Raw genomic sequence first — 12,905 nt, 5'->3', positions numbered from 1 at the left:
TGCACTACTAGGTATTTATCCAAAGGATAGAAAAATGCTGATTTGAAGGGGCACATGCACCCCCAACGTTTATAGCAGCACTATCAACAATAGCCAGATTATGGAAAAAGCTCAAATGTCCATCAACTGATGAATGGATAAAGAAGATGTGATATATACACAAAACGGAATACTACCCAGTGATCAAAAAGAATGAAATCTTGCCATTTGCAACAACATGGATGGAACTAGAGTGTATTGTGCTAAGCAAAATATGCCAGTCAGAGAAAGATGAATTTCGTATGACTTCACTCATATGTGGAATTTAAGAAACACAACAGATGAACATGGAGGAAGGGAAGGAAAAACAAGATAAAAACAGAGAGGTAGGCAAACCATAAGAGACTCTTAACTACAGAGAACAAACTGAGTGTTGCTGGAGGAGTGTTGGGTGATGGGATGGGCTAAATGGGTGATGGGCATTAAGGAGGGCACTTGTCAAGATGGGCACTGGGTATTATATGTAAGCAATGAATTACTGGGTTCTACTCCTGGAACCAATGCTACACTGTATGTTAACTAACTTGAATTTAAATAAATAATTTTTTTTGAACATCAAGGCAAATAGCAGAAGAAAAGATTTTTGAAAGGCACATGTCAAAGAAAACTTGTATTCGGAATATATAAAAACATTTTACAACTGAATAAAAAAATAATCAAATAAAAAAACAATCAAATAACAATCAAATTTTTTAAATGGTCAAAAGATGTGAACAAATACTTCAAAAAAAGATCTATGAATGCAAATAAACACATGAAGAGATGGCCAGCATCATTAGGTATTAGCGAAATGGAAATTAAAACTGATTATAATTTTATATAGCTGCATGCCCATCAGAATGATGAATATTAAGACTAATAATAGCAAATGTTGGTGAGGATATGAAACAACTGGAACTCACACAGAGTCCGCATGGCAATGTAGGATAGGTAAGCCACTTTGGAAAATAGTTTGATATTTGCATCTAAATTAAACATAGTATGAAAACCTGCAATTCTGCTTCTAGGTATTTGCTCAAGAGAAATGAAACTATAGATGTCCACAAAAAGATCTATGTATGAACATCCCTAGTATTTTCATTTGTTACAGCTGAAAACGACACAGTCCAGCAACAGGTGAATGGAGATTCAAACTGTGGTACAGCCATCCATTCAGTACTCAGCAATAAAAGTAACCCACTATGGATGAAGGCACCATCACGGGTGGATCTCAAAAACACGCTGAGCGACAGGCGCCAGATACAGAAAGAGTACATACTGTGTGATTCCGCTTATATGGAAGTCTAGAAAACATAATCTACAACGGCAGAAGGCAGATCGCTGTTTGCCTGGGGTGGGGCAGTAGGAGGGGAGATTGCCTGGTAAGGGGAAGAAGAGAAGTCTGGGGGACACCAGAAAGATTCTGGGTCGTCGCTGTGGTGACAAAGGTCTATAACAGGTTTGTAAAGGTATATTGACTTTGACACGCAAACCTCCCCAAACTGGATCCTGGCATTTGCCCTGGGGAAAGAGTGATTTGAGACCACCAGGTGCAGCTCATTGGCAAGGCTCTGTCCACCTGCTGATCAGTGATGGGAACTGTTTACTACACAGATCTCGATTTGGATACAGGTAGCATTACTCTGCATTACTAGCTTTTGACCTTGTGAATGCTGAGCCTTATCTGAAAAACACAAAAAGATAATGAAAAAAAAAAAAACCTACCTCATAAGTTTGTTTGCACAGTAAATACTGTTTTATATTATAATCACTCCTCAGTTGTAATCATCATCTTTGTCATCATTATCCTTAGGTTGTCAAAATAACTCTGTATACGAGCTCAGCCTTAAAACAAGCCATTACTTTCACTAAGGCATGACAGAGTAACTTTTCTCCCCACAGCTTTGCAATAGGCATCTTCCACTGTTCAGACAACGGCTTCCTGAACTTTCATTTATCTTCTGAAGTTCTGTGGCAGTAAGGCATTCAGATGCTTTACTCAATTGTCTGGGCCATTTTCATTTAACTTTCTTATCTAGGCCTTCCTTTCCCAGCTGTTTTGAGTTTCTCAAAGCTGAGGAAATAGACCTCAACAAAATGACTCCAGATACCATTTTGCATATTAACAGCAATAAGACAGAAGTATCAATGATCTGCAAAGTTAATAGATTTTTTGTGTGTGTGACTCATAACACATTTGAGGTCAGCTGACAGCGTTGTTTCAGTTTGGGTCATATGAGAGGCAGTTTTCTGGGAAATTCTGCACATTAGTGCAGTCATTCCAAATTATCACAAGTATTTTTCAGAAACCCTGATTTTGTTCAGTGAACAAAACAAAATCACTCTGATCTCCTCAAGTTATGAAATAACTCCAAGTTTCATCTAGCATTTCTGCTATTTGCTTCTTACATTCCGTAAGCGTGAGTTGGTTACACTTGAGGATCAACTTCCTTTTGTCTATCTGGCTAATCAGTCTTTTGTCCCCATGATTCCATTTATACTGGATAATCAATGACTTCCATGCTGTCGAATTCACTGATCCCTTCTCTGTCCCTATTCATACTACATGGTTCCTCGGCGGCAATCAAAATTATTGGCCATTCCTTGCTCCTTTGATGTGTTGTCTTCTCTTGGCTTTCAGGATACCACATTCTCCTGGACTTCCACTTTGTACCGGGCTGCTGGTTCCCAGGCTAAATGTTGGGATGTAAGGGCCCATGCTGGGACATCTTCTGTTCCCCAGCTATATTCCCTTGGCTTTTACTTTTTTTTTTTAAATTGAGGTATAATTGACATAACATTATAAGAGCTTCAGGTATACAATGTAATGTCTCAATATCTGTATGGGTTGCAAAATGCTCACTACAGTAAGTCCCATTAACATCTGTCACTTGACTCCCTTGACTTTAGTAGTATCTGCTGAAGTCCAAATTTTAACCTTTAGCCCTGACTTCTCCTGGGGCTCTGACTCATATATCTAATCGCCTCTGTGACTGCTCCACCAGAATTTCCAGAACAGAACTCTTTGTACTGCCTCCCTGGCCCAGCCCTTCCCCCACTCCCCTGGCTAGTCAATGTCTCTTAATAAATGGCATCACCATCCACCCTGTTGCTCCGGCCAAAATTCTAGAAGTCCTCATTGGCTCCACTCTTTCCCCATCTCCTACCCTCAAAGTCCAATCCTATGGTCCTATCTCCAACATATATCTCAACAATTCCATCCCTTTCTCCCTCTATGCCACCAGCTACCAGGATCTCACATCTGTACAAGTGTACCAGCTTTTGACTGGTCTCCCACTCCAGTCTTCCCTCTTCTGTTCTACAGAGACCCCAAGATGATCTTTGTAAGCCATAAGTCAGATCATGTTTAAAGCTTTTGGGGGCTACTCATCACACTTGGATTCGAACCCAAACTCCCTGCCAGGGCCTCCAAGGTCCTGTGTGATCTGGTCATCGCCTACCTCCCTACTTCGCTCCTCCTAGGCACCTGACACTTACTCCAGCTCATGCTGACTTTACTCCTGTTCTCTGACCAAACTAAGCTCATACCTACCCTAGTGCCTTCATTTGTGCTCTTCTTCTGCTTGGAACACACTTGTCATGCAAGCAGCTAGACAGGAAGACATCACCTCATGAGAGGATGAGTGAGAGTCCAGAAAGAAACAAAAGATCCTCAAGAAAGTCCAGAGCTTCCCCATTTTTCCCCCGAGGGGACTCAGGACATGGGTAGAACCCGAAAGGAGGGCCTGGCAGTTACTCTGGGTCTTGCTGTGTTGAGGCTGCATATGGGGCAGGGGGAGTTGAAAATAATTCTGTTCCCAATGACTGGGGTGGACATCAGGGAGACCGGGAGCACTCCTGAGGGATATTTGAGAATTGGGGAGAAAGAGAGGAAATCGAGAAAAGTTGTAGAGTAAGAGAGACTGGGAGAGAAAAGGGAAGCGAGATTGTTCAAGTGGTTAGGGATTAGTCTTTAAATGGCTGTACCAAGATTGGTCCATCTGGGGCCCAGAGCTTACTTAAGGGAGAGACCTAGACTCTGTAGTGCTCTTGAACCAGAACAGGTGGAACTGGGAAACTAATTGTGGTAATGAGAGGAATAAGAGGAATAATGGTAATAAGAAGGAGGGAGATAAACAGCAAAAGAAAATACTTTCTCTGTTTCCTAGGGTTCCAGGCTCGACAGCTGGGGCCCAGGAAGTGTATGCTGGTGAGAAGCAGAGGTGAACTCATAAGGTGAGTTCCTTCTATCTGCCTAGCTCTCTGCATGAGGTTCATGTAGGGAAAGACTGGAAAGCTGGGTTCAAAACTGGCAAGAATTCTCTTTGTCCACAGCAAGGTGCTTCGGGACCTGAGGTTGTGTGTGTGAGCACAGGCTTGCGTCTTAACTTATTTCTCTCCCGAGAGAGAAGGTTGGCAGTTGTAGGGTTACTTGTAGACTCTCATGACACCCAACCTCACAGACTGATCATTGCAAAGATGCATGTGTCCTTCCTCAGCTCTGCCTCCCTGCTGTTTTACGGTAAAAAACAGAGCCGGACACATTCTTGACTCCCGCCTTCGTACCCCACACCACTGCTCCAAGCACAGGTGCCCCAAGGTGAGCCCCCTGTTCTGTGGGCTCCACTGACCTGTCCCCGCCTGCCACTAAAGGCATCCTCTTTAGAGGTTTTCTGCACTTCGCAGCCCCTCCTCACTTACTGTGGTTTGGATACACAGATGTTTCTACATGTGCTTCCGACAGTAACTACACTGATGAGCGGGCATCTTATAGAAGAAAAAACTTGAATAGCTAATAACTATATGAAAAACATGTTCCACCTCCATGCCTGCCCGAGACCTATATATTAAACCAATGTCATCAATTAATGAAAGTCTGACAGTCACGACCTGTGGTGGGTCTGCATGAACTTCAGATTCTCCAAAGTTTACAGTCCCTGCAACACCCACTGTCCCTTCTTGGAGCATCCCTGACACCAGTACTCCACGATCGTCCCCGCTGCCTCATGCAGTGTCAGCTAACTTCTCCAGGGAGGAAAACAAAAAAACAAAAATAAAACCAGAAAAAAACAATGAATGTCCTTGGAAGTTAGTTAAATTTTGGTAAAATCCATTAATAAAACTTAAATTCCCCATGCCTCCCAGATCTAGGCTTTCAGTGTCCAAAGAGTTTCAAAACCTTCTATACTCTTTCATATACTTCTTCAGCCTGAACCTACAGTGACCACTGTAAATGTCACTGGCATTATACTAAGGCAGATGGCAACAACTTTTTTCTTAAAGGGCCAGAGAGTAAATATTTCAGGCTCATGGGCAATATCTTGTCTCAGCTCTGAAAGCAGCCATAAGCAAAAGGTTGAGCAAATGGGTGTGGCTGCGTTCCAGTAACATTGACTTACAAAAACAGCTGTCCAGCCCGTAGGCCATGGTCTGCCAGAAAATCAACAAACATTGGTCCTAAGCTTGTGTTCGAAAATAAAGATACTGCAGAGTAGTATGATTTAACACAGGCAGTTCAAGTACGTAGTCTAGCGGAGGGGTTAAGAACATGAACACGGAGATAGGCTTGAGGTCAGCTCTCTGCACTGTGGTTTATAAACTGCAGGGAGATAAGTTATTTCGCCTAAGTTTCACTCATTTCACTTTTAATACAAAAACAAGAATCGCACCTAAGTCAAGGTGGGCGCAGCACGCGTTACTCAAACTCTCTGGCCACATTCCTTAACCCCATTAACACCCCTGCAGCAGGAAGCTGGATATTCACATGAAGCATTAGGAACGAACACACAAACATTCACGATGATTACAGCCAGGCAGTGCCACCAAATGAATGAAAACCCTTTGTTTTCATAGGTTTTTGGATTTTAGAATTACATAGTTGGGGACTCTTGACTCTTCTTTATTTATCAGTTATATTTTCTTGTTTGTAAACTAATTGTGTATGCCAATCTGTTGGAATCTGGACGGTTTCCTTCCTGATTTAGTTGACTGCTTCAAAACAAAGAGAAGTCAATTATTTTTAAGTTTATATACTTATTTTTAGAGAGAGACCGGGGGGAGGGGTGGCAGAGAGAGAGAGAGAATCCCAAAGAGGCTCTGCACTGTCAGCACAGAAGCCGATGTGGGGCTCGAACTCACAGACTGTGAGATCATGACCTGAGCCGAAAACAAGAGTCGGTCGCTCAACTGACTGAGCCACCCAGGCGCCCCAGAAGGCACTTTTAACATAGCCAGATCTGTCCATGTTTACTTTTGTGATTTGGGATGACACATAGTAAATGTGCATCCAGGGATTACTGAACAAATGAATATGTTTTCTTTTTCTCCACAGCCCTGTGAATTATAGTCTTGGGTGAACCGCACTCTCCCCAGCTGGAAGACTTCTTGCAGTGAAGGAACAAACCGAGAGACTCCCTACCAAGGTGGTCAGCAGGAAGTCATGGCAGGAGTGAGCATTCAGACCGCTTTAATGTGGTATCCTAGCTGTCTGGCTTTTCTTTGTCCTTTTTCCTCCAGAAGGATGGTATGCAGATATTTCCCTTCATTTCCTGAGAGAGTCTGACGGGTAAGCCTCAAATGAAGAGCTCTCAAATGAAGAGACACTAATAACAGTTTTTTACTGGATCACGACTTTGGTTCTGCATTTAATGGACCCTCATGAAATTAAAGAAAAAAAAAAGACTGTGTTTGATGAAAAGGGGAGTATCTCCTAGGAAAACATGAAGAAACATGGAAGGATTTTTGCCCCAAGAAACAAAACACCAGTGGGGGGGGGGCACGTGGGTGGCTCAGTCGGTTAAGCAACCGACTTCGGCTCAAGTCATGATCTCGTGGTTCGTGAGTTCGAACCCCGTGTCCAGCTCTGCACTGACAGCTCAGACCCTGGAGCCCCCTTCAGATTCTGTGTCTCCCTCTCTCTCTCTCTCTCTGCCCCTCTCTCATTTGCTATTTGTGTCTTCCTCTCTTTCTCTCTCAAAACTAAATAAACATTAGGGGGAGAAAAGAAATAAATCAATCAGGCATATTGCCAGAGCAGGTCCTGGTAGCCTGGGGGGGACTCTAGCCAAGTTGCCCAAGACGGGAGAGGGTCTGCTGCCTGGAATAAGCCAGCCAGGCCAAGCAAAGGGCCACTGGCCTGGCCCCGGGGCCCCGGGGCCAATGGGAACACAGCCATCCCCCAAAAGGTCTGGAGCAAGAACTCCTCATTGTCTGTCCCTGAGCCTATGCTGGGCGGTCCTCCCAACAGCACTAAGAAAGGATTTCACATTTTCAGTGTCCCATAGGAGTGACACTCATCGTTGTCGCAAGGCTTTGTTGGGTCCCTAATGATGACCCATGTGGACACAATCTCTCTAAATTAAGACCAGATGCCCTTGAGAAAAGACTGGAGTCTTGAAGGAGCTGGGACGGAAGAGTCCCTTGTAGGTATGTGCACTTCTGGAGGCCGAGCTGACCTCTGAGGAAGTGTCACCCTCACCACAAATGTGTGAACACAAATAAGTCATCGTCAGAGGGAACTCAGAATGCCTGTCTCTCTTCCCGGTAGTTGTATTTTTGTGCCACGGGCACATTCTTAAAGACCTTTCATGCCTCAAAACTTGACTATTGTTAGATAAATCTCAACTAAGTTTATTTTTTAGCACTTTTCAGTTTTTCCAAATTTTATGTGTGAAGTAAAACCATTAATATGTTAGATCATGCAATTTCTTTTTTTTAGTTTTTTCTTTAATGTTTTTATTTATTTTTGAGACAGAGAGAGACAGAGCATGAACAGGGGAGGGTCAGAGAGAGGGAGACACAGAATCTGAAACAGGCTCCAGGCTCTGAGCTGTCAGCACAGAGCCCGATGCGGGGCTCGAACCCAGAGACCGCAAGATCATGACCTGAGCCAAAGTCGGCCGCTTACCCGACTGAGCCACCCAGGGGGCCCTAGATCTTGCTATTTCAAAGCGCATAATTCAAACCCACATCAAGTGTTTAAGTCACCTGGGAAGGTGAAGGTGAGATGGCACCGGAGAGTGGCGGCCCAGCGGAGGGGGCGTCAGAGCTTTGCACACCATCCATCCACGGACAAACGAACACTTTGGCATCTCCAGCCAGTCCTGTCCTCTCAACGCTGGCCTCCTAGATGCAAGGCTTTAGGCTCTAGGACGGCTAAAGGCTTGTCAACCACGACACACCCTGAATTAGCTCCCACCCTCCCCTTCCTCACCAGCTTCAATCCCACTCTCCGAATGGCAACTCCGCTCCCCAGGAGTCACCTTACACTGCGCTTTTTCTCTCACCTCCTGTGTGCAGTCAGTCAGGAACCCCGTTGTGCTCTACCTTCTCACTGTGCCCCGTCACTGCCTGGACCACTGTGCCACCTCCTGTCTGTTCCCCCTGCATCACCCTCTGTCCTTGTAGAGCGTGCCTTCAACACGGGATTCAGAGAGATCCTGGGTCCACAAAAGCCAGACCACGCTGCCCTGACTCCAAAGCCTCCAATGGTTTTCTCACTCAGGGTAAATAAGAGTCCAATCCTTATAATGGCTCTTAGGCCTTAAGCATCCCCCTCCCAACATCCCTCCCACCCCCCAAGACCCCCCCCCCCCCGACACACACACAGGGCCAACCCCCTCACTTCCCTCCTCTCCTACTCACTCTGCTCTAGCCTCCTGGCCTTCTTGCCACCTCAGGCCTGGACAGAGGCTCCTCCCTCTGCCTGGATGCTCTACCCCAGGCAGCCACATGGTTCCTTCCCTCACCTCCTTTGGGGACTGGTTTAAGGGTTTGAGGATCTTCTCAGAGGCCTTTTCCAACTACCTTATTGAAAATTATAATTCACCTTCTCTGAAGTTTCATTTCCTTCAGTACTAGCTATTTCTCCCAACAGACCATGTAAATTATCTGCAATTATTTAAAAAAAAAATGGCCGCCCCCACTGTAAAACTCAAGTTCCACAGGGGCAAGGATTTTTGTCTGTTGTCACTGTTCTATCCCCCACACCTAGGACCGTGCTGCATGTAACAGTCCCTCAATAATAGTTCTTGAGTGAGGGACTGAATCACGTAATTAACTTGCAGCAGGTCTGATAATAACAGTCCCATCACAACGTACATCTATCATGAGAACAATCAAACATAATTTGACCTTTATAGAGGTGTTTGTAAAAAAAAAAAAAAACTATTAAGAAAAGCTACTTAAAAGTTATAATGCAACAATAATTACCTGAGTAAATGATGATTCATGAAGTAATATAATGGAAAATAGCTTTAAAAATGTTCCCTTCCACTGATAATAAAAGAAATGCAATAATAATGCAAGGGGGAGGCATAGTGGTGGCAGTTCTCAATACTGGCAAGGGGATGGCAAGAAGAAGCACTTCCAAGAAACACTAGTGAGAAAATCGTTGTTACAGGTTTTCTAGAAAATTCCTTGGCCTTAAAAAAATGTTTGGATATGCTTTTATCCAATCATTACACTTCAAATCACCTATCCTAAGAAAACAATAGGGAAGAAGACGCATAAGTATACACAAAGACACAAATCACAACATTATTGGAAACAGTTGTAAGTAAGCAGAACTCAACTGCCAGGAATTGGACGTTCTGACATTATTCCCCACCTTCTCCCATTCTTCCCACTTCCTCAAAGAGGCTGTCCCTGCAGTACCTCTGTCCCATGCATATCATTCTTCTGGGTGTAATTTCTCAAAACGGTATATTCCTTGCTTTCATACTTACAGGTATGTGTTTATTTTGTGCTTTTTTTGGGGGTCTATTTCATCCATTAGACTGTAAGACGCATAAAGGCAGGAACTCTCTGATTTGTTCGCCAGTGCAATTCTAAATTTACAACTTCTGGCACGTAGTAAGCACCCAAGACTTGTTGAAAAAATGGATAAATGAACAAAGCAGAATATTACGCTACCACCAAAATATTTCTGAAACACCAATGGCCTAGGAAATGCCTACAATATGATATTAGTAGAAAGAAACACAAGTCACATTCAGCATCATTTCAACTATCAGAAAAACGGACAGAAAAAAATCACACTGGAAGAAAATGAAAACAAAAAAAACCCGTAATAGTAACTCTGGCTGGGTGCTAAAAATACAGAAGTATGATGCATTCCTTTTCTATATTTTTCTATATTCACACTGTTTCACCGTGTTACACAACTAGTAAGATAATACAGAAAGCCTAGAGGAAACCACACGAGCAGAAGCACGGTGAGGGCAAACAAGTGCGTGCAGAGAGCTTCAGGGGGTGGCACCTGCCTGCACCTGCTGAGCAGGGGCAGGATTACGGGCCGGTGCGGACTCGTGGACAGATGAAGAGGGACGTGGTCGGCGCTGGACTGTAGGAAGGTCTCCCTGACCAACTACAGCCTACTCTCTGTTTTTGTGAATTGAGCTGTATTGGAACACAGCTACGTTCATTCACTGGGGTACTGTCTGTGGCTGCTCTCATATGCCAAGTAGTTACAACCCGCACCGTTACAGCCCGGAAAGCCTAAAACACTTACTGTATGGCCCCTTACAGAAAATCTCCCCCGGCCCCTGGCCTAGAGGATCTACTGGAGAAAGGAGAAATTACAAGAAGTAAGGAGGTGGCTGCAAAGGCCATCAATTTCTCTTTTTTTTTCTTAAAAAAAATTTAATGTTTATTTTTGAGAGACAGAGAGAGAGAGACAGAGCATGAGCAGGGGAGGGGCAGAGAGAGAGGGAGACACAGAATCCAGGCTCCGAGCTGTCAGCACAGAGCCCAACACAGGGCTCGAACTCACGGACCGTGAGATCATGACCTGAGCTGAAGTCGGACGCCCAACCAACCACCCTGGCGCCCCAAAGGCCATCATTTTCAAGGTAACATGGAATGTGATGGTGGCAGACAGAGGAGTGTTGACAAGTATCTGTATGGACAGTCAGATAGGCAGAAGAAGGCTCCTCTCAAAGGGTGAGAGGCGTTCGTATTTTAGGCAGTTACTGCCATTTTATGTAATTACTATTTAATCGTGCTGCAGGAAAAGCAGTAGCCGTTGGATCGCTTACCTGCCGAATCGGGACTGTAGAGGCCAGCAGCTGCCGCGATGGGTCCTGGTGGGTGGATGGCACTCGCTGAGGACCTCTGACTCGCGATCAGGATCCTGCTCTTTGCAGATGGTAAACGGGACATTGCACCCAATCCCAACTGGGGCTTAAGGAGCATGGCCGATCGGTAGAAAGTTGGAGGAACTTCATAACGAGTATAGGACGGACTGCAAAATTCTTCTTTTCCGGGGCGTTCTGTCACCTGCAATGAATGACCAGAAGCTTCATGAAAGGAGCGCACATCATTGGATGAGGACGGAACATGGTCAGGAGACCAAGGCTCCAGCAAAGGCCACTGTGGCACCACTGAGTTGCCCCACCACTGACCACTTAGCTTCTCTGGACCCCAGACTCTTCATCTCTACGTTAACAGCACAGCTGGATGACCTCTCAGGTCTCTTCCAGTTCTAACACTCTATGAATCCAAATTTCACTGGGGGGAAAAAAAGAACTCACTGTATAAGACTTTTAAATTTGATTGCTTCAAAATCATTAGAATCTGTGCAAATAGCCAATCTATACATAATCTCAATGAAACAGAGAAAGAGTTTAGCAAATGTGCATAGAATTATGAAAGTTTCATTATTCCTTTTTAAAAAAAAAATTTTTTAACGTTTATTTATTACTGAGAGAGAGAGAGAGAGACAGACAGACAGACAGACAGACAGACGGAGCATGAACAGGGGAGGGACAGAGAGAGGTAGAGACACAGAATCAGAAGCAGGCTCCAGGCTCTGAGCCGTCAGCACAGAGTCCGAAGCGGGGCTTGAACCCACGGACTGTGAGATCATGAGCCGGAGTCTCATGAGCCGAAGTCGGACGCTTAACTGACTGAGCCACCCAGGCACCCTGAAAGTTTCATTATTTCTAAGGAGAAAAGGCACAACAATGTTTACGGTAACCTACTTAACATAAGCAGGTGAACTTTACCAATTTATATATTAGGGCTACTTAGGAAATAAAATATGCATTGGTAATGTGGGAGAAAAGGCTTTTTGGAAGAATAGAGCAACTGATAGAAAAGTGGGTTTTCAGGCCTCTACAATCTGTTCACATCATTAAAAACGAGAGACTGTGAACCACCTTCTCTGTCTTCCCTAGTAAGGCGCAGTGTCCAGGAATGTTCGACAAGTTTCACTAGAGCGAAGTTCTAGGACAGTCTTGCTGACTGCTGGGCCCAGAGCACCTAGAATGGTGTCTATTATGTAGCTAAAGGCAATAAATATTTATTCATTAAAGGAATCATGTTTCCATTCTTACCTAAGTATTTTTTGGCGGGGGGAGGGGGGCAGAGCACAAGCGGCCGGGGAGGGGGGCGCAGAGAGAGGGGGACAGAGGATCCGAAGCAGGCTCTGCATGGACAGCAGCGAGCCCGACGTGGGGCTCGAACTCATAGCCTGTGAGATCATGACCTGAGCTAAAGTTGGCCTCTCGACCGACTGAGCCACCCAGATGCCCCCTTGCCTAGATTTCATAACATAACAATCGCATTACTTTTCCTATAGTTAACAGTTTGGGCTAGAATACAGACTATATAGCTTCTATGTATGCAATTCTGTACTCACAAAGCCTATTCATGTTATTAGTGTTTCTTCATACTAAAAATTAAGAAAATGGGGCACCTGGGTGGCTCAGTTAGTTAAGTGTCTGACTCTGGATTTCAGCTCAGGTCATGATCTCACAGTCTGTGGGATTGAGTCCTGCGTTGGGCTGTCAGCATGGGGCCTGCTTGGGATTCTCTCTCTCTCCCCCTCTCTCTCTGCCCCTCCCTTGCTCTCTCTCAAAATTAAATAAACTTAAAAATATCTATAT

The 12,905-nt window shown here is 44.6% G+C and overlaps 1 protein-coding gene and 1 long non-coding RNA gene across 3 annotated transcripts in view; one reads left to right on the top strand and one right to left on the bottom strand.

Annotated features, from left to right (window-relative positions):
- MTUS2 (microtubule associated scaffold protein 2) overlaps nt 1–12,905 on the bottom strand; it is a 546,859-nt gene that overhangs the window by 353,205 nt on the left and 180,749 nt on the right. For both annotated transcript variants that reach the window (XM_040448119.1, XM_040448120.1), the window contains exon 3: nt 11,055–11,295. In XM_040448119.1, the coding sequence (XP_040304053.1) occupies nt 11,055–11,295 (241 nt within the window). The remainder of the gene's footprint in view (nt 1–11,054; nt 11,296–12,905) is intronic.
- LOC121012792 (uncharacterized) overlaps nt 1,794–12,905 on the top strand; it is a 30,689-nt gene continuing 19,577 nt past the window's right edge. Inside the window, exons 1-2 of the long non-coding RNA XR_005782301.1 lie at nt 1,794–4,254; nt 6,350–6,583. This is a non-coding gene — a long non-coding RNA (uncharacterized LOC121012792). The remainder of the gene's footprint in view (nt 4,255–6,349; nt 6,584–12,905) is intronic.

The sequence above is a fragment of the Herpailurus yagouaroundi genome, unplaced genomic scaffold (assembly GCF_014898765.1).
Source record: "Herpailurus yagouaroundi ecotype Mexico unplaced genomic scaffold, PumYag 197, whole genome shotgun sequence".
Lineage (NCBI taxonomy): Eukaryota > Metazoa > Chordata > Mammalia > Carnivora > Felidae > Herpailurus > Herpailurus yagouaroundi.
Note: the sequence above shows the minus strand (reverse complement) of the source record. Positions and strands in the feature narration are given on the sequence as shown.